The sequence below is a fragment of the Eurypyga helias genome, unplaced genomic scaffold, assembly GCF_000690775.1.
Source record: "Eurypyga helias isolate BGI_N326 unplaced genomic scaffold, ASM69077v1 scaffold15072, whole genome shotgun sequence".
NCBI lineage: Eukaryota > Metazoa > Chordata > Aves > Eurypygiformes > Eurypygidae > Eurypyga > Eurypyga helias.
The window spans coordinates 58,038-80,471 of record NW_010236795.1 but is presented as its reverse complement, the minus strand read 5'-3'; the positions used below and the strand labels follow the sequence as shown (position 1 = coordinate 80,471).

Genomic DNA, 22,434 nt, shown 5'->3' with positions numbered 1-22,434 from the left:
AAGACCCAGACAGTTGCCCTCAATAGGGCACAGATCGGTGGAAATCATACACTGCAGTTTATTATACTGAAAAAGCAGCATAATGTAGAGGTAGGTATGGCCAGAGAATTTCTGTTGATCCTTGCCTGAGACAGCAGCACTTTCGCAACCATTATCAGCCAAAGCAGTTTCAGTAGCCCCAAGGCTGCTCTAAGCTGTGGAATGGCTCAACTGTTCCCTAACAGCCTGGGAAAGTGGTTGAGTCTAAAGTTCAGCCATGAGCCAAAAACCAGGTTGTGAGTCCTTAAGTCTTCTAAAAGTAGTAGTCATGTTTCAGCTGCTGATTATTTTCACAACAGATGCAGCTGTTTTCTGACTTGTTTCCAAAACTTTCTTTTGAGAATGCAGATTAAAGAAATCTTTCAGACAGATCCCAAAATGTGGGGTTTTATTTGCTCATTTTTGACTCTATGAACTATTATTTGACAACTGAGTAGAGCATAACAGCATTTCAAACTGTACAGTCTCTCCCATTACGTTAGCCTGCAATGTGTTTTGGAAGAATCAAAAGAGCAAGGTCCTATTCAGGGACCCTACTATAAACATGCAGAGAAAGACTGATCCTGCTTTAATATGCTATTGATTGAACTAGAAAAGAATGGAAAAAAGAGACATTGTAAGCTACTTAACACCACGCTGAAATTCAGTGACAAAACAGAAAATGAGCCCAGCTTTCCTGCACCCCAGTCCAATGCCCGTCTCACTACATTACTCTGCCTCTCCACCCAACAGAGAACATTCACACAGGAAGCCATAATGTAAACCTCTTAAGTCAAAAATGAGATTTATAGAGTAACGCCGAGCATTCATTGAAATAATGGGTACAGAAAAGGCATAAACTGACACTAGGCGTACTTAATTCAAAGATTAAAGACAGTTTTTTAGCGAATTACATTCTTCCTCTTATCAGCTTGGATATGTATTACATTAATAAAATAATATAATGATATGATTTTAATCTACTGACTTAAATTATGCTGTGAGGGGAAACTATTTTCATACTGAATTATCTCTATCTCCTTGTCCTTGTATCCTGTATCCTAACAGACAGAACTTGAAAGAAGTTGTCAGCAACTGACTTGAAAAGAGTAAAACACGTCACCTGAGAATTTGGTTATAAACTTTGAAGTATTATTGCTAATGCAAATAACAGGTGCATTAATACCTATTGAAAAATATTATATTTATAGTTGCAAACAGTAAATTGCTAAAAATTTACACTTAAATTGTAATTTTATCTGCAAGCAAACTGATGAGTTTATCTTCCTTGCTGACTTGAAGAGGAAAGAGAACCTTGCAGATTTTCCTTCTCATCAGTCCCCGGAAAGGGTAAGCAGTTTTTTGCATTTGAAATGGAGGAGAGTAAAATAATAGTCTAAGAGGAAACTGTTTTGAAGGCACGTAAGTAATTATTTATAAATATAAAATCTGTAGGTGTTCTGTGGCTTGTCAGCTGCTCAGACTAGCCAGAGAAGATCCAAATCTGCGGCTCAAGTTCCCAACTTATCTGAGCCACCAGGCACAGCATGCAAAAGGTATGTCAAGGGGGGGCCTCGCAGGGCTCAAGAGTCATCTCTGGCTGACTCAGGATCCAACAGGACAAGCTCCAGATGAACACACAGACAGCTGTCCTCACCTGGGAGCTTGTGTTTCCATACCAGCAGTATCAGATCTTTGTTAGGTATTGCCAGCAAAAATCTTTGAAGTACTTGCAAGAACAGGTTTGTATGTTAGAAAAATGGATGCCCTGTTCTGACTACATGTTGCAAAGTAATTATAACCCGGATTGAAATTCATATCCCAGTGGAGGATGCAAAGGATGGTCCTCAGTCAGGATTTCAGTAAAACTCTTCAGAGTAGCATTTACTACCTCAACAATAAATGCTCAAAGGATCAGTCATTAAATTCAGAGGCATGCCTAAAATTCCAGAATCCGCATATATTAAAATCTTATGATTATTAATTGCCTACCTATTTCCCTGATTCCAATTCTATTTGATATTAAAAATATCATTATGATATCCAGTTTATAAAATAACATTACCTATATGTAGACATGACAAAAGCTGTAACTCTATAAAATACAGATGCAGTGTTGTATCTATGTATTGAAACCCCTAAGAACTCAAAACAAATATGTAACTCTAGTGAAGCATGAAGTTCTGTGAATGATATGCAATTACATTTGACAAATATATTGGCTTTATCATGCACAATGGAGTTTTTAAAGGGGCCATTTTAAATGCCGACAGTAAGAGCACATTACTAGATGTTTTTCATGAGATCACATGATTTTAGACTGACTGATAATTAGGCATCCCAGGTACTTTTTTTCTTTGGAAGAATAAAGTGTTTTTCCTTTCAAGTGTATATGTTAAGTTACACCTCATCTGGATACAAAGTACAAAACAAAATACAGTAACTTACACATCTAGATCTTCCAACCTTAAAATCTTTATGTCTGACAAAAGTTACTATCAAACCGTAAGATTTCCTGAAATTTAAAACTCTTTTAAGCCTATTTGTTCATTGCCTTTAAAAATAAACCACACTCTGGTGATTCTGAGAAACCAGAGAAAAGACATTTATAGCTAAGGTTAAGTACCCTTCTTATCTTATTGCTCAAGGTTTTACTATGCAATTATCTTTTGGGAATAAAATGTGAGTTTCAAAACTCACTTTTCCTCTCATGAACGCCGGGATATCCAAAATGGTTATGAAAACTGGCTGTGAGTACTGAGCAGTACATTGGGTAGTACTTTAAGAAAAATACGAAATATTATTGGGTAGTAATACCAGCATTTAATATAAATAAAGACAATGCTACAGGCACAAAGAATGTACAGTCTCAGCAACAAACAAGGGCAGAGGAATGACATTAAAACATAAAGATTGTATCAGCTGTAGAAGGCAGTTGAATTCGGCCAGTCATTGCAGTCTATCTACAACTCACAGTATTTTTTGCAAGTTATCCTTATTTTTTGACAGTATATGAAAAAAACAATCTTGACGAGACCAATGTCCTTTTCATTACACCTGAAGCTTTTTTCCATGGCTTGCTTCTCTTCTGGCATACCGACCATGTCCACCCCTCTAAGAGGAAAGATATGCAAGGTCCCCTTACAGCTGGGATCTCTACAATTCGTGCTCTGCATGTGCCAAATAATGTCTCTGTGTTTCTGAAGTCTATGAGATGTCCACCTCACTACAACTCTCTCCAGGAAACTTCCCTCATTAATAATTTTGGATGAGAGTGTAAAATGCTGCTGTTCAGCACTGCTTGAAACATGCTGGCTTGATTCTGTTCCAGTGGGCTACCGCTTAAATGCAAGACTCTTATAATAGAATGACTGGGGGGTTTAATTAATACTTGATTTTGATTACAGGCATGAATAGTAATGGAAATTTTGACAGATTATTATTAATAGGGATCTACAGAATTTGTTGCATTCTTTCTGAAGTACATTGATGCAAATATACCCTGAAACAGTGGGCTGACAGGTTTTCCACTCTGGGCGTTCAGTTTCTACCATCTAAACATTCATAGGATTGACACGTGATTTTGGCTCCATCGAGAGCATCAGTTCAGTTCCACACACTGCAACATGCAAAGAAGTACATTCAGCTTGTCATAAACAGTTCTTCAAGGTATATACTAACTAAGCTAAATGTGCCTGCCTCTTGCTGTTTCTCTGATGACTCATGATAGACAAAAATAGAGAAAAAGTTATGAAGTTATATCCAAATATTTTATGACATTTACTCTTTCATAGCACTCACGTAATCATGTCTTCAGGTTCTTTGTTAAGCATCTGTATGTTGGTTAGCATCATGCACCGACCCACTTCCTTGTCAAGGTGTCTGAGTATGTTGTCCACGGCTTTTCTTACTTGAGAATAATATAATGACATACCTGCAATAATACGCATTTTTGTATAATCTGGGTTATTTTTAGATATGTATATTTTGAAAAAGAAAACTGCTTCTTCATGCTGTGCTGCAGGACTTAAGAAAACTGTTTTCCTCATGAGATTGCATATTCCACTAGTGATACCCTGATTCGGAGATGGAATATGTTGCCCTCGCCAAAAATAGTGCTGTTGTACGTAAAAATAGCTTGTGATATATATATACACACACACATACTTTTACTGGAGAAGAAATTTTAAAATATCTAGTCAAAGTATGTCCCTACATAGTCAAATGAAGCCGTACAGTTTGCCAAGTTACACAATGTGTTTTGTGCCTTTTCATCACTGAATTCAAGCTCTGATCCAGTAGCAAGGTTTAAAAACTACAGGCAAAGAGAAAAAGGGAAGCCAAATGAGCTCTCCTAAAACTTATTTGGTATGGAAATTAATGGCATGACATTTTATGTGAAAAACACTACTAGACATACAGCTTTACAGTAGCTGATAGACATCAAATACTTTAAAAATAAAACTTGAACTAAGTCTCTATATTCATTAAAAGACAGAATTTTAATTTTCTTAATGAAATTTTATATATTATCACAGAACAATATATTTTTAATCATCTATTCTCTAGCCAATTCTTTTCCTATTTGATAAAAACAATGCAAGCTTAGAATTTCAAAATTACATCAATTTTCAGATCTGCTATGGTCAAAAGTTCAATGGCTGAGTAGAAGGCAAAAGAAAACATAGTAGTTACTAGATTAATCTTCCATGTTGTACACGGAAACTAGAACATTGTATCATAAAATAGTGAAGAAATTGTTAATAAAATAGAAGAAGTCAGTAGTGCAAACATTTATTGCCGAATGCATGGCAAGTAACCAAAATGTACTGAATTAGCGACAGCATTAAATACTACATCTGCTGTAAAATTCAACAGCAGGGGGTCTTAAAATGCTTATTTTTTTGATGGAACTACAATGATCTAGCAACAGGACAACACAGGTCTTTGTCACTAGTGCAGAAATACGGAGACTTTGTTTCATTCACGTTAACTTTGGGGACTTAAAGAAGTGCTGAGCAGCAAAACTTTCTCTTTTTGTCAGCAAAAAGAAGCACTTCAGGGCACGATACAGAAGCTCTTCTACAGCAGAGGATTCTCTCTCTACATTGACTACAAAGGAAGCCCATGGTGATGGTGCTTCTAACTTAGGCACTTCAGCTTTATTTTACATTTGAAAGTTTCTGCCTTTTTGAAAGTTTCACCTGGTGTGAGATACTGCAATTAAAATGAGGATATCAAAGCAATCTTTGCAGGTTTTCAAAATGTACCAAAGGTTTTAGTACATTTTCTGAGCACAGGCACTGTTTCTAGTGAGATGAATATCCATGAACAAACACTGCTATTCAGCACTGAAAGAAGCTAATTCTTAACTATCTGTTTACTTAACCCCCCAGAACACACGGTTGCTACCACTTGCAGAGCATGACTAAGGACTTTTCCTGAAATAATTAAAAAAGCAGTATTTGTCAAACTAAACCACACATTTCATTAGAATGCACAATAAAGTTAGTGTTTACAATAAAGAAATCAATTGAATACTTAACAATAGTGAATTATTCTGCTCAGGTGCTCAAGACTTTTTCACACCCATTCTCACCCAAGTCTCCATACTGTCCATTCCCTTACTGACCTATCATTTTAGCTTCCTCCTCTGTAAGAGTTTTGCTCAAATACGTTTTCTTCACTCTGAGAGTGTTTCCAGAGGGAAGGACAGCTCCAGTCACTGGCATCGGAGGTTCACCATCTTTTTGCTGCAAGCTATCAGCAATTACCAAGAAAGCTCTCAGACCAATATTCATTCTCTGTAAAGTTCAGAAGATAAATGAGTATGAAAATCAAATAATCATGTTGGACTCATATTCTTCAGTCACTCTGAAATGTTGAGTTATGCACTTGCCAGCATTGTTTTCCTGTCTATCTGCTGCATTGACTAGTCTGATATATTTTATAAAAAATGCCCATAAAATAAAAATAAAGAAAAACTTTATTTCAAAGTATTTTCATTTTTTTTTAATATCTTTTTGGTCTTCAGTATAAAATACATGGGTATGATGTGGAGTTCAGTAACACATCTTAACTGGACCTTCAGTTAAACATAAATGTCCTAAGTGGTCCATTATGAAAAAAGATCAGTAACTGTCCCGAAAGGCCCCAGGGTTGACCGTACTGAGTGAAGAGACTGGAATGGTGCTCAGCACTGAAACTGCAATCTGAAGACATCGGGAACATGAGGCTAAGTGACCTGAATGCCTTCTGGGAATTCACCAGAGGAAAACTTGCAGGCTTAGCATTGCAACAATTAAAAAACCAGAATGTTTTCAGTTTCTTAGGAATGTATTCCAAAAACCTCAGAGGCTGTCCTGCTGACAGTCTCCCAGGGGTGCATTTACACAGATTATGGGTATTTTTTTAGAATGCTAAATTCTATGTACATCAAAAAGTAGCCCTATTATTTCATTGTATTCAGACTTACACTGTTTTTGAGAAACAGCAGAACTCCAGATGTTGATCCATCAAGAAGCTAAGGACTATATCCACTCCCTATAAGCTTGGCTTCATGCAATGCAACTACTCAACATCCTCTGCGGGACCTTCCCCAGTCAATACTTGTGGTGACTGACCCAGAATGTGGTGGGGACTGCCTGCTCAAGAATTCTGTTTCATTTACTCTGCTGATGAAAGATGAAAGCTATCCGCAAAGTAAAGCTTGCTTTCTGCTGCTTTTGACAGTAAAATTCTCACCTACTTTTCCAAATTTCTTTTGTAACAAACATATTTCTTAAGGTAACTCATTCTAACATCTTAGTGAAGAGATAACAACTGTTTCATATTGCAAGATTAATACAGACATATGTTATGAGATGATCACAGAATGTTTTTATCTTTCATGTGTTTAGTCCTAATTTTCAAATGAAAATGTTTTCAAAATGATAATTAAATACATTATTTTCAAGGGAATTTTTCATCATTTTACCACTTAATTTTATTTTGATGTTTTAAGTTTTTCAAATTTTGGATTTTTTTCTCTAGGGAAAGCACTATGAAGCTGACTCATGACACTAAAGCTAGTGAGTTTACCAGTCAGAGTGGCAAAACACTAACAGAGTCTTTCGTTATTGTGACCTTCAATTCTTCCTGCATCATGTACCCTTTTTCCATAAAAATGTTTTGAAAAACACCGAAGTTGTTACAGAAGATTAATTTTTCTATTAATATAGTTTAAGGCATTGCATATAGCAGCAGAATGATACAGAGACTGTGCGATCAATAGCTTTATTTATCTTTTTGGTTTTGTTTTATACATCTGCACTACTTCACATTTGATAATCTTCACTGAGGAAACATGAGACAGGCATAATGTGACATTTCACAGATCAAAGTCCACAGATGTATTTTACCAATAAATCAAGTTCAAGATTTGGCCTGAAAATTGGACAAAGATGAAAGCATGCTTAAAATGTTACCAGAAAGTAAATGTAGCACAAGACAATATATACTAACTTCAAAAAATGCAGATGCACATCATACCTCAGGGTTGAGACTGAAAGCCTTTGCTGGTTTTCCAACACAAAGGAAGTCAAAGATAATTTCTTTCATTGCAAAATCTAAACGTTCCTAAAATAGTAAAAATACTGCAAATCATTAAGCTGCTCACTTCTGCTGCTAATTTTCTTTAAGGCAACATAATGTTGAGAACCAGTTTAATCAGGATTTATTGAAATATACAGAAAAACAGATTTCAGAAGTGCACAGAACACATTATCAGATCTAAGCTTTCAGCACTGCTGTATGTTGACAAATTAAAAAATTTATAGCATTTAAACAGAAAATGATCCATTTTGGAAATAAAGCTTTTAATTATTTGATTTAAACTGTGGTAATTATGCTACTAACTTAGTATTTTACATAAAAGGAGCTTGTTCACAGATGGCACAGTTCAGGGAAGATTTTAAGCATCTGTTAAATCCATTCCTATTCAGAGACTTCAAGTATGTGCTTAAGCGCTTTGCTCAATGGGAATGTTTTCTGAATTTAAGTAATAAAAGACATGAAACTTCTAGTACTGGCGGTTAGTTTATTTTAGCAATTCCCATTTGTACTGATGACAATTAAATGTGCCAGCTACATGCTGCACTGCGTTTTCCTCTGACTTACTGCTTTAAAAGCAGTGCAACTTGTCCTATAGAGTAGGAATCATTCAGTGTCAGGTCAAAATATGGCTTATTATTTTGAACTTCACTGACAGTCAGAGCCTGTCATTTTCTGGCTTGCTGGTAGTTCTGAAAACTGACAAAAAACATATTTGACGTTAAGTGAAAACATTTTTATCCACTTTCAGTGGAGTAAAGTTAATCAAAAGGGGTATGTCCCACCTCAATGTGTAATTTTATCATTGCCTAGATGAAAGACACGGACAATGGGGTTGCAAAAAATCAGACAATAGAAGTTTACTTATATGTTAATTTGTTATTGGAAAACCAAGTTGTTCATTAACTGGGAAGACATACGCATGGTTTTCCCATACCTGTGCAATAAACTGTATTATCTTCACAAAGATGTTTAGAGGCATATCTCTTGGCACAACACCACGGGACCCTTTTGGGAAAAGTGTTGTGACAATAGTAATAAGTCGACTGTAAAAGAAGGAAAAAAAAGCTTTAGACATTTCCGGCCCTTGCAGACCTTCACTTATCATGAAACTCAAGTTGGAAAACCTACTCTGTTTAGAAAGACTACAATGTAATTCCTCTGAAAGGAAAATGTAATGGGGTATCTCGTTCTGAGGCTTTGCTACAAATTCAGTGCAATTATTTTCTTTCATTACTACATTACAAGTAACAATAAACAAGCCAATGACATGTCACTATAAAAGTATTTCTAACTTTAACCACACAGAGTGATTTTCAGTTTTTTCAAGAGCAGAAATACTTTAGATAGTGATTTTAATAGGTCGGAGAAGAACCAATGTTGCCACAAAAGGGTGTATTTTGTTTGTATGGTTGAGTTTTTTATTTCACAACAGCAATAGGGTCAATATAAAGGAATTCAGCAGAACTATAAACCTCTTCACTGGCAACATTCACACTACAAGGCCTGATTATCATTACAATACAGCATCTTACCTTTGGGTAGCTGTGTTGCTTTCACATTTAATTCTGATCATGTAAACCCACAGTAGTCTGTACAGCGATTCCAGTGCAACTCGAGCCATTTTTGGGTCCTTATTCTAGAGAAACATACAACGTAATAATAAACTCCAGGCATAAATTAGAAAGGAAGTTCTGCTCTTAATGGATGTCAAGGTTCAGAGTTTTTGTAACGATACTGCAAAAAGATACAGCCTCACAGCTGCTCACTACCTCGTTCCTGTAGCTGCACCATGCTTATGCATCTGACCTACCTCTCCTGATATCACTTAAGTTGTGCAAACCCCAAGTATCAAGTCAGTTATACTAGATACATGTTACAATTTAAAATCTCTACTTGAAAACCACCTCAGTTTGACTCTGAAATGAAAACCTCATCTTCGGTTGATTCTGCCAGTTCTGTCAAAAGCTGTTGCCCTGTGGCAAAGACCTGGTATGAAGAACACAGCAGATAAATAAATGTACTGCACATATTCAAAAGTGAAAGGACAAAAATCTGTGGATGCTTAGGCTGGCCTAATTAACATGGAATCTGGGATCAGCTGGACTGAACTGGATTATCTGTCTGGACTGCTGTTTATTTCTGGAAACTTTTGAACTAGTCCAAGATTGTCTTTGGGTCTCTTTTGTCATATTCAGTTTTCTGTTTCTGTGGCGGTTTTAAGGGCTTTCTGAGGGGTGCAAGTATATGCAGTCCAATCAGATGATCTACCATGCGTTAGGCCATCCGCTGGGTTAAACTTTGAAGGAGTCCAGTACACTCTGACCCAAGATAAGATTTGTCTGGCCCACAGAGCAAATCTCCACAGCAAAGAGCTGGTTTTTTGCCTGCAGACAAATGTTGAATCACAGATGAAAGATCGTGGTTTGATCAAAGAAACTGCAACCAATGCCACCAATAATTCTTGCATGTGTATTGGTCTATGTCCTGCAAAATGAAAGGAAGACAACCTGCCGATGAGATGGGATATGGCTCCAACTTCCAACGTGGCATCTGTTAGAAGCTTAGGAATAGGAATACTGTCCTTGGGTTGCAATTTCCATTTAACTCCTTGAGAATACATTTTATTCAATAAAGCCTTACAGGGAACAGAAAATTGAAAATCCTTTTTGTTTATTATAGCAGCATACAATGGTTGTAGCACATAATTACACTAAGTAGTAAAAGGAATACCAAAGTGTATATGGTCTATTAATCTTTACAAGATTTTAAAATAATATTATTTGTTACAACCAATTTGTTTAATAACCTGATTACTTTCAATCCATTTTTCAGTAGGTATCATCATCATGCCAGTTCTTCAACTCAATTTCTTTAACAAGTGATGGTGTATGTTTAGCAAAGTTTATTCTTACCCCAAAGCTTTTGAGAAAACAGCAGACACTGGCTAACTGCGTTAAGGTAACAAGAACTTGTGTGGCAGAGGAGGAATTCATCCCTATAAGCAAGTCCAAATTTTTCAGTGACAAGATATTCAACTGTGAGAGCAGCAGAGATGGAGAAGAAAAGGGCAGAGACAGTATCATCGGAGCTTTCTGCAAATAGTAGACCAGTTTTCCATGAGAAACAGCAAGCTGCATACCAAAAGCAGGATTGAGAGGAAGATGAGAAAAACCTGAGGAAATCATGTCCATGGGCAAGCTCTGTGCAAATGCATGGTGGTTGGGTGCCCAGTACTTTGGAGAGCACACAGTGTGTCTCCTTTCGAAGAGCACACAGTGTGTCTCCTTTCGAAAAACTGAGAAGTCCACCACCATTTAAGCCTCTTTAGTATTTTGAGGATTTTTGTCAACAAGAAAACCCCAGCCAGTAATCCTGTTAGGACAACGAGTATTTGGCCTAATATATCTGACATCTTCTTCACTTTGCCAATGGGAGGTATTGGCACTGGATGCGGCTCCTTTACCACTGTTGGCAGAGTCCAACTCATTGTCGGTGTCGAAGAATTTGTCAACGTCGACGTGGGCCTTTTGAACGCAGGAGAAGTTGGTAGCAGAGCTCTGCCAGGATCTGCTCTGTTTCTTGACCGATAAGTGCTGCTGGCTTTTATCCGTTGTTGTTGCTCTTCTAGAAATTTCTTTTTCAATGCCTCTGCCTCTTCTTCTGTGATTGGCGGAGGCGCAGCTGGACTGCCGGGAGTGAGGCCCATTTTCTTTAATTCCTCCATTTCTGTTTTCCAGTAATATGGTGTTAGGTCTGGCCCATTCAAGCCAAAGGGATATTGTGCTGGTACCCATGGATTCATTCCTGAGGTAGGCATTGTTTGACCCATTCTTTGTAAAGTAAGTTCTGCACCCTCAGCTCAAATTGTACTGGAGCTTTCTCCTTGTACCGTGTGGTTTGGAGACAAGGAATCGTTGCTCTCCCTGAAAAATTTTGCCGCTAAATGAAACTCAGTGCTTTGACTCCCCTATATAGAATTCCTGCCTTGAACAGTTTTTTTGTAAATAAAGTTTAGTTAACGATAAATGTTCCATTTCAAACTCAGGATACTTATTAACTTTTACACCGCTTTCAACAGGATGGTATGAAATGCCCTTTGGCCAGAGTTTGGCCAGGGTGAAATATTTCCATGTCCGGGCAGGAGTCTCCTTTATTAATTCAAGAGAAAAGTTTGTTTCCATAAGATCAGAGATTTGCTAGTTTATATTAAAATCATAAATATGATTAGAATATAAATATTTTAGTTTTCCCAGTGTATGCTTGACTTGATGGCTTTGTGAAGGAGACTGTGCTCTATGGAGTGTGGAGACTCCTGAGAAACCTGATCCATTATGTGGTTCATGGGAGCCCACACAAGATCATGGAGTCCCATATACTGCCATTGGCCAGCACAACCCTCCTAACGGAAGGATTTCTCCATCTTGTTGGTCTAGCTCTTCTTCCAGCTGTGTGAGTTTGGTCTGGGCTCTGAGGTGACACTCCAACTGTGAGGTGTGTACTTCAATAGTTGTGGCATCTCATCCTCTGTACTGAGAAGGAGTGGCCAACCACATTCTTAATTTAGCCATGTATTCAGCTACCTTACCTTCTCCCCAAACTAAAGATTGAATGTGGCACCACATTAACCTATGAGCCCTATGAATCTAAGTATACATCAATGAATTATAGGTGGCAAAGTGAATTCCAATTCCATTTTCAACTGGTAATGTAAAAGCAATTTACTTATATTTTCTCTGATGGTTTCAATTAATTTGTCCTAACCCAGCTGGGTCCCTACAGCTGGAGTCAACTCTTCTAAAGCTTGTTTAACTTCATAAAACCCAATAAAATTAGTTGCAGTAACAATGTTTATTTTCTGAATCTCTTTGCAAATAAGATTCTAATAACTCTTCAGCAAAAGTAAATAATTCAGGTACAGCTGGAAAGAAATACTCAGCCTATGAATGTTTTGAAGAGCTATTCTAACAGTAGGGTACACAGGAATAGAGTCATTACAAATTGTTTCATTGAGACAAAGTACAGCAAGAAAGCAACAGCAATGAAGGATGTAATATATACCATGTCAACAACCTTCGGAATTCAACTTTTGGAGAACAGAGATTCCCACAGTTTGCCTTTGTGCTGAGGAAGTGGTTGCACGTTCTACCTGTGCCATTTGCAGAAGCCTCCTAACCACTGGTTCATCAAGCAGCAGTTCGGAGGCCCTTCATGCAACCGAACCATTTCACTGGGCTTCTTACATTGGCCTTCCCAGGAAGGCACAGGAGCATCCTTTGATATGGATCCACTTTAGGGGTGGAATGGGACATGAGTTACTGCGCAAGTAAAGAAGCATGGGGCAGCAGTAATGGTAACTAGCACACGTTTACTGAGGAGTTTGTGCAGGCCAGGAACCACAGAAGATTGCAGTGGACTGTTAGGTCTTAAACTTCCCAGATCTAACAAACAGTAGAAGAATAACAATGGGTGTGTGGAGGAAACAACTTAAAATAGTTTAGGGTTTTTTAAAATGCAACCTAACAGAGTGAATCAAACAACGGAATCAGTGTCCTGCAACCAGTTCCATTCTGAAAAAGCAGTAACAAGTGCTTTGTTTGAGAATGCCTTTGTGAAAAGAAGCAACTTAATACTGGGTCAGTTTTGGTATGTCACTCGAGCTAACAACATTCATCAACAACCTTGCCTGTTCCCCAGCTGTTTGACTCATGCTTGGTTTAAGTTAAGTAGAAATTCAAACTAGGCGCAAGAATACTTTTTTGTTACTGAAAAAATCTGCACAGCTAAAGAATTTGTACTGTTGGGAATAAAATTATGTATGGAATCAGATAATAGCAATAATCCAGCACATTCACCTAAAATGGATTTCCCACAGACCAACAGTGCATACTGAAGTTTTAATACAATATTAAAACCAGAAGATACTAACCTTGAGATTGGATAGGCAGTTGTTGAGGAAAATATGCCATCTGTTTAAAAAGAACTGCTTCTGACTGACACAAAGCAGGCATGTTACCAAGGGGTACAAAGCCTAAACAGGAAATGGATGTCGATACTGTATTATTTGCATATCTACACAACATAAAATTAACCTAATAGAGCTACTGTAAACTCAAAGCTCTAACTTCTCCATTTTGTGCAACGTATGTTAGCCAACATAAACACATTTTAAGTAGTACAATTTTAAATGAACCTTTTTCTAAAGCTGTTACAGATATGTTTTACGGATGAACTAAAACCAACCAAATGCCTACTTATAGCAGTAAAATAAATCCAAAGACAGGCCACAGATTTACAGGCTCACAGGGCTATGTTCTGCCCGTTAAATGAGGAAAGATAGCATGGAAATAAACTTTATTACAGCAACAACAAGGCCCACAGAGATTGTCAGGACTTGTGAATGCTCAGATGCCTATTACTTCTCCAAATCTGCAGTCACAGTATTTACTGAGAGACACGCCAAACACTCTACAGAACTCTGTTAAAACATAGGCAATACCTGGATCTGCTGGTAGTTATATCTCGTGAAGTGAAAAAGAAAAAGAAGCAAGGCAGAACATGGAAGTTCAAATACTAGAACCTGGTCTCTCTGTCAGCATCTAGTTCGACACTCATCTTGTAAACGTTACACTGAAAAAAATAAGCTAAAATGCACCTATTAATTTTGAAATTGGTATTTCAGCAAGGCTTTTCTGTTTCAGTTGTCATGTTAACATACTCCATTAGGACTTGAAAGTTATTAGGCAAAAATAAGGTATTTATCTTAAAGACCAATGATTCTCAAAATTAACCCTAAAATTCTGAATTCAGTCACACCTCAAAGTATAAATACACCATAACCCTCAAATTCTGTTCCTATAATAAGGAACAAAAATTGTCTATAGCTAGGTTGGACATAGTTTCTTGAGCAACTGGCAAAGGTGTATCAATTTTTATTTTTGTAATCTTCATGTCCAAAATACATATGGGAGATGATAACTGAAGTCTTCTCATGGAAGAATTTCTTACCATACTAACATTATGAATATAACAGTTCAGTACTTCACAGGATCACAGAGTTTAGAACATTCCAGGAGTGCTACAACTCATCCTAAGGAAGAGTCCTAGAAGGGAACATACAAACCATCTCCTGGAGTTTCCTAATTCTCTCCGTTCACTATCAAGAGAACCTCGACTAGCTCACATGATACACTTTTAGACTGAAAATGAGGTGAGACGAATGCCCCCATCCTGCCTGTATAGTGGATGCATCAATTCACAAAACACTAATCTTGGAAAGCAAGGTCCTCATCAGACTCTAAAGAGTGTGCTTTCTTCCTGAAAGCCTGCAAATATGCACTGCAGCTATTTCTGCCAACTGTTTGCCTTTCCCCTCCTCCTCCTCCCAATGTTTGTATTTCTAATCACACCCTCACAAGAATCTATTCTGTCACTTTTAACTATGCACTGCCCAGTGTGGTATGTGTAGCCAAGCCATGAAACGCAACGCCCCAGCTGTGCAATCCTTTCTCCAGCAGGTAGTATTGACCTTGGCAAGTACAGCCACCAGTTTGGGGAAGTTTTGTTTAGTGTAAAAACTGTACAGCAAAGCCCTTCCCCTGCTGCAGCTTCAACAATGTTTTATTAACTCGGTGGAGTTGAATAGAGCCACACAAACACAAGCAGAGTGAAATCAGAGATCCATCCCAAGACTCCCACGAATTCAAACTGGATCAGGACTGCACCCCAGGGAATGCTCTGACTCTCCCCTGGAACGGGTGTAACAGGGGCAGAGAGCTCAAGCACACTCCTGCAGCCTTCCCAGCAGATTCACTAGCCCTAATGACCAGCATTTGCTAGAAGTGCTGGGAAGAGGGAAATCTTTTTGACTTTCACATAGAATGAGGGAGGACAAATGACAACTTTCTTTACTTAAAAGGTCCAGGACTTCAAAACGGATTAGCTAACGCCGCATTGCTGACATGTGCTGACCCAGTTGGAGAGACAGACTGCTTAAGGCGGCCAGCATCAAACTGACTCAGATCCTCATTTAATTCAGATCAACTCATGCTTCCAAAAATACACTGCAGTGCCACTGTTCATCTCACAAGAAAAACATGAAACTGGGAGCTGCACAGTAGCCAAGTTACGGATTTAAAAGGGCATGTGTTATACATCTTTTCGTTCCTACAATGTATTATTTAAGCCCCGTGAAAGAGTTGTTCCCACATGCCTCAATTGTTCTCGCTTGACAAGAAGTGAACTCTATTCTTTCTCCTCTCCTCCTAATGTTTACACATAACAAGCATGTGAAAACCTAACCATTTAATAAACACAGAACCAGAAGCTGAAAACATCTGTTCGATTCAGACTGATCTAGATCATATTCTGAATAAAATAAATACGGTTATTTTCTTCAAACATATCAGCCTTGCCGGCAAACAGACACGTATTTGTTATAAAGCCGAACGCAGAATAAGATTTTGCAATTTCCCCAGAGCCTTGCCCAGAGATATTTCTGACAAAGAATTTTAGCCTCTGCTTCTTAGGGTTACTAACCAACGAGTGCTTCTTTCGTGAGGAAAGTTCAAGTGTTGTATCATACAGGCTTTCAACAAAGTTCCTCAGACAGGGGACATTCACTTCATTTTTAACAGCCTGAAAGAAAATTTCCAGTTAATAAACCACTATTTCACAAGCTGTTTTATCTAATTTAAAGAAATTATGCAAACAACCTGAAAAATAAACTCACAGCAGCTACGGGGACAAGAATTTCAACAAACAGTCCTGCCAGTGCATGCTTGATATCTTTGTCTTTAACTTCAAGGAAATAATGTGCACATTCCTAAAACAAAACAAAACAAGAAACATAAACTGTGTAGCAGCTGGAATAGAGGCCTCTAAATGTTTGCTGAATGCACATAAAGTGTCACTGACTATTTTTATCTTGCAAATCCTACAGAAAACATTTGTCTATTAACTTCTAAATCTGCCTTTTGCAGCAGACACAAGGCAGGACATAGGTCAAGAACAAGGATCAGTTACTCTAACCATGATAATCCACACACTCGCCACTGATTCCAGCTGTGCCCAGTGGCGTTTTGGGGATGGAAAGGGAGTTGGACTGAGGGCCTGACCTCATGCCTTCCCTGCGTATACCCTCAGGAGCAGGAGTAATAGCCCGCACAGACTGCTTTACACAATGCCTGAGAGGTCAGAAAAGGAACGTCCTTCTCTGGTGCGATATTCAAGGCAAGCAACAATCTTACTGTAAATACTTTGGGATAAATTCCACTGCTAGGATCCACTGCAGATAAAGGGTCGTAGAATCACAGAATGGTCTGGGTTGGAAGGGACCTTAAGGGTCAGTCTAGAACTGTGCTATGTGAGGGAAGTGACTCGTGTTGCAAACCACCACAACTTCCAGCCTGCAATTGGGGATTGAGAAAGTAAACATGTACGTTTGGCCTAGACATGCAGCGAACTGCTATCCACACAGCTGTGCGGCTCAGGAAGTGAGGGAGGGGAGATAAGCATCCACCCACTCACATCTTTCTGTACAACCTCTCCGAGGACGACACATCATGTTGCTCCAGTTACTTCTTCTTCTCTGGGTCCAAGGCCCAAACAGCCACTGACTTTACAAGGAAAGTCCCCAGTGCCCTTATTCCTGCACATGCATGCAGAGCAGTTTACACTTCAGTATATATAAGAATTAACTTAGTTCTGAGATTCTGTAGTCAGGAGCAAGGCAGAGATCACGTGCATTCAAATTTTGAGTCTATGATATGGGAGCTTTACCAGGGATTTCAATACCAGTGAACCCTGGATCCCAGCAGTGCTGTGCCATAAAGCCATGCCACAGTCATTCGCTCATTCACGTGCACCGAACACACACAACTTTGATACCTAGCCAGCTCAGGTTAACTTACATTAAGTCAACATATACTAAGATGTGTTCATAAAATGAAGCGTAAGGTAAGAAGAAAAATTAGCTGTTTCTGTGATGTTAAATATGCTGTAAAACACATTGCAAAATTGAAATAGAATGTGCTTCCTGTTCAGGACTTAGACAAATGGCTCTGTGTGTCTGTACGTATGTGTATTTGTATTTCAGTGTCAAACCCTTACTTGCAGGCATCTAACACCGAATTTTACTCCACTGACACCATCAATAAACTGTTCTTTACATGGAGGTTTATACAAAACATGTACTTTACTGCCTGAGTGAATACACACCATGTAGCCATGAGGGTGGTCCCAAGAAAAAACAGGAGAATAAAAAGGTTAAGCTAAATAAATCTGGTGATGGGAACAGAACCCATTGCATATTACCAACAAGATATGTGAACTTTTAAAAATGTTTAAACACAAAGATTTTATTTCCTTTTACAAAATGATGTAATCTGTTAATTTGAAGCATTAATGATAGTCAACCTATGCTCTGTATTAGTAGCTCTCAAACCAGATGGATACAGAAAATGTACTCTACAGGAAGCCGGGGGTGCAGGCATGGTGGGAGGATGCAACACATCCATGGGAAATTCCATTTGGCTTTTGCCTCAATTCTTTGTTTCTCCTGTGGTTTTGTGCATTGGTTGTTTCTCTCCTCTCTGGCAACTATGTCAAGGGTGGAATAGTCACTTTGGAGGCAGTGAGCAACTAGGGAGACATAGCTAGGCAGGGACACAGGACAAGGAACGGCTGTGGGATGGCAGGGTGGAAGGTCTGGGGTCTACAGAACAAACCCTCTTTTTGTGGGAGGGTGAGATGCACAGACTAGGGGTCTGTACAGACTAGGGTATGGCTGAAGAAAAGTCGATATGGAAGGATACGCTCCAGAGACTGGAGAATGGAATGTTGAGGTTCAGAACAAGCAGAAAGTAGCTGCACATACATTCATGTGGGAATGATGTGGAAAATCTGGAGTATTACAGTAAAGATGAAGGGGAGCCCATTCTAAAAGGTCTGGGAACCACAGTTACGTACTTAAGAATTTTACCTGCATAAACTGAAGAGAAGCTTCAAAGTCCTCCACAGGATACATCTTAATGCGAAAAAATTTCATTCCCATTATAAGACTGATAATGCTTTGAACTACATATGGGCTTTGTTCTTTATGCCGTAACTCTTTTAACTCTGCCATGAATTTCTTCTTTACAGCAGGAAATCTATGAATTCACATCGGTTAGTTACAAAACAGTCCACATTAATATTTGAAATGTATTGTAAGGTACATAAATGGGGAAAAACCTAAAGAAGATAAAGCTTGGATTGAAAAATACCATTTCACTCAGTATGTGAACACACTGCTTTTTGTTTACTTTTTTTTCACTTCTGACAAACTCAGAAAACAAAGCCCATAGCGTGATCTTAGCCCCTTTGGATAATCACACCCTTATAATTATCTTCTTGCCACACTCCTCTTTTACATAAGAGCTAACAATATCATTAGAATAACTCCTTCACATGTTTTTCTAAGCATTAACGAGAACAACACAGGATGGGAGGGTCTGTGACCATTTTTGATCTCCTCCACAAATCTACCGGAGGTGTCTTTTGAGACAGGCTGTCCATAAAAATAACAAATAGGAAGATCATCCAAGAGGACTTGCTGTCCTTTTTGAGATGACATGAAAATAATGTCATTTTCATGGGCAGGTGTAGCATGTAACAACCTTTTGTAATCGCCTCTGGTAGTGAACACAGGAGAGTTGAAAGAAACAGGTTGGCATGAAGAAGCCCTTTAGTGGTGGTAACATCTTAGCAAGGCCCTTCAGAATCCAAGAAGAAAAGCAGCATTTATGGAGAATGTTTTACCTTTGACAGTCAGGTTGGAGCTCCATATCCAGATGTCACTTCCCCTTTTGCTTTTGACCCAGCCAATTTAGAAGCCCAAGTAAGGCCTCAGCTGAAGTCTCTGAAAGTTATATGATTTCTAGGAACATAAACTCTTCTGGCTACATCAAGCTAAGTTGATCAGTTTTGTAGAGCAGACTAGCTCTGAGCAACACCAAGAAGTCGGGAGACAGAGATCACTGTGTTGGGGCAGTAAATTTCAACCCCTATTTAGTTTGTGGTGTAAGCGTATGATGAGATGTTATACTGGGTACATGAGTTTCTGAATTGGTCTGCTTTGAGATTTAGAATTTAAGACCTGATGCACAAAGTATTTTATATCATCTGCTCTAAGAAGTGCAGGATGAAGGATGCAGAAGCAAATGCATTAAGTTCTAAACTGAAATAACTGAAGATACAGACTTAAAAATGTTGATGTGTTGGAGGAGAGACATTTTTAGGTTTGCCCTGTGAGAGAAAAAATAACATATGGAAAAAAATATTAAAATAGCTCTCTTCAGCCCTTTGGGCTTTCCACAGACGTCATTGCTGAGATAAGAAAAATAATGCTGTTGTAGTCAACTTGAATTTATTCAGTATCACTGGACTAGACGCAAAAAGCTTGTGATTCCCTAGAGTTCCATGGTCTAGAGCACCTGGATGAATAGAGGGCTGATGAGCTGAAATGATTTATTCCTACACTACCTTTTAAGAAAGTGAGAAAATCAGAATATTCACATGCTAAGCAAATAAAACTTTTCAGACATATGGGGGAAATATGACATTCAATTTGCTTACTTTGCTTGAGCTAGAACACCTATTACTTCTGCGTATAAATCTGCAACGATGTGCATATTTCCAGTGTTAGGACCAAGGTACCTAGCAAGAGACAAGAGAGAATTCTTGGCTGAGAATGCATACTGCTTAAGCCACTACTATTAAAACATTTAGAAAGTAAATTTTTTCATCCTTTTTCATAGATTTTTTGTATGAAAAAGAGCCTTACCCTTCTTTGTACTTAAAGTGCTTGAAAGCCAAGTTAATAACATCATGTACCAAACTGTCTATTACAGGATGAAGTGGAATCTGAAAACACAAAATAAAACATAACGAGTACACATATTACACTTCAAGCTGCATACCTTAGTGCTAGTATTACTCATGGGTATCTCCCGTACAGAAATAAGGTATCAGTTGAAACAGCAACAAGCTAACAAAACAGCTGACATGACCCAGTCACTTGAAGTTTATTAAGCACTGAAGAAAATACTTCAACTCCAAAAACTTGGCAAAGTGGTCTGTATGAGCACAGAATACTGTGTTTCCTAAAGCTACAAGAAAGACAGCAATGAACACGCATGCAGGATGTATGTCATGTTTTTATTAGACTCTTAAAGATGGAAATAGAAAGAAGGATGGAAATTCAGTTGTATTGGATTTCCATCATTTATTAGTTAATTAATAATTTTAAATCTCCATACCTGTTTCAGAACTTCTATTAATACTAAAGAAAAAATAAAATCAATAGCCAAATCTCTTCTCTCCATTAAATAGTCCTTCTGCTGTTCATCACTGCAAAATCAAATGGGGAAACACAATATTTAGATGTGCCACAATTCATATTATAAGCCTTCTTCAATAACAAAAAAACAGATAATGGGATTCTAGTTTTTAAACGGCAGTCTAGAATTTCACGAAGTAATGCACTGATATGCTCTTAAAATCTGAGATAAATCAACCAAATATAACTTATTACTTTCACCTTCTTTCAAATGTTTAAATGTCATTCTCTTTTTCCTCCCTCTGTTTTCCAGTTGAAGATCAACACAAAACTTTTTCAAGAACACCCCACCCCTCAAGCATGGAAACTTTCGGATTCTATATTCTAACAAATGGATTTAATTTTAATTTCCTTGCTGATTACACCATTATACAGTTCTTAATTACACTTTGGAGGCAAACATAATTGTAAGGTATAATGTATTATCAAATTTATATTTAGACTTGTAACGCATTCTGAAAAATGCTTTAAAAGTACCAGAGAAGGAGAATTCATAACAAAAATTCATTTAAAAGGAGAATTCATAACAAAACTACATTCTCTTTTTGAAACTGTTCCAGTATTTTTTTTTTTTACTTTAAAATGATTTGTCAAACGTTTAAATGCATTCCTGTCCATGCAGAACAATACAGAGGGATAAATGTCTGAGGTGAGTAGCTTGCAATACAAATACAAAAAATATCCACCTGGATCACCGGATCCAGTTTCAAAGTGAGCTGAAAAGATAATGTGAAATATACAATACTTTCTGTAAAATTAAACATTAAAGGAACAGTTCTGCAGTCTGTTCAAAGCAGTTAACACTGATTTCTGTGAGATTTTTGGTTGTGTAAATTCAGTACAATCCTTAAAAATATTAAGAGCTTTAGTGATTCCAATTATACTCATGTGCCTAAAATAAAACATGCATTTAAGAGTTCTGCTTGATCAGTGATGGATTTTGGTTTTCTTGGTTTCAGATCAGCTGGAGAAAGGACTAGTTATATGTTCTCTCTGTAACACTATCAATTGACAGCATGTTCTTGGTTCACTGCTAAGCTGCCTTTCAATTAGATTTTGGGTGGAGTTCCTGAAGACACCTATTTATGAGACCCCACCTGGAGTGCTGCGTCCAGCTCTGGAGCCCTCAATATCAGAAGGATATTGACCACTTGAAGCGAGTCCAGAGGAGGGTCACGAAGATGCTCAGAGGGCTGGAGCACCTCTCCTATGACGAAAGGCTGCAAGAACTGGTCTTGTTCAGCCTGGAGAAGAGGAGGCTCCGAGGAGACCTCATTGCAGCTTTCCAGTATCTGAAGGGGGCCTACAAGGGTACTGGGAGAGGACTTATTACAAGAGCTGGTAGTGATAGGACAAGGGGTAATGGGTATAAATTGAAATCAGGGAGGTTTAGATTAGATGTCAGGAAGAAATTCTTCACAGAGAGGGTGGGGAGGCACTGGAACAGG

At 38.1% G+C, this 22,434-nt stretch overlaps 1 protein-coding gene across 1 annotated transcript in view; it reads right to left on the bottom strand.

Annotated features, from left to right (window-relative positions):
- LOC104506314 (protein furry homolog) overlaps positions 1-22,434 on the bottom strand; it is a gene marked incomplete at its 3' end in the record, with an annotated part of 101,382 nt that overhangs the window by 21,422 nt on the left and 57,526 nt on the right. The window contains exons 6-17 of the mRNA XM_010147231.1: positions 20,907-20,997; positions 20,432-20,511; positions 20,224-20,304; positions 18,590-18,758; positions 16,340-16,432; positions 16,147-16,245; positions 13,538-13,639; positions 9,144-9,247; positions 8,546-8,654; positions 7,549-7,635; positions 5,651-5,822; positions 3,820-3,952 (exon numbers count right to left, since the gene is read on the bottom strand). Of these exons, the coding sequence (XP_010145533.1) occupies positions 3,820-3,952; positions 5,651-5,822; positions 7,549-7,635; positions 8,546-8,654; positions 9,144-9,247; positions 13,538-13,639; positions 16,147-16,245; positions 16,340-16,432; positions 18,590-18,758; positions 20,224-20,304; positions 20,432-20,511; positions 20,907-20,997 (1,320 nt within the window). The remainder of the gene's footprint in view (positions 1-3,819; positions 3,953-5,650; positions 5,823-7,548; positions 7,636-8,545; positions 8,655-9,143; positions 9,248-13,537; positions 13,640-16,146; positions 16,246-16,339; positions 16,433-18,589; positions 18,759-20,223; positions 20,305-20,431; positions 20,512-20,906; positions 20,998-22,434) is intronic.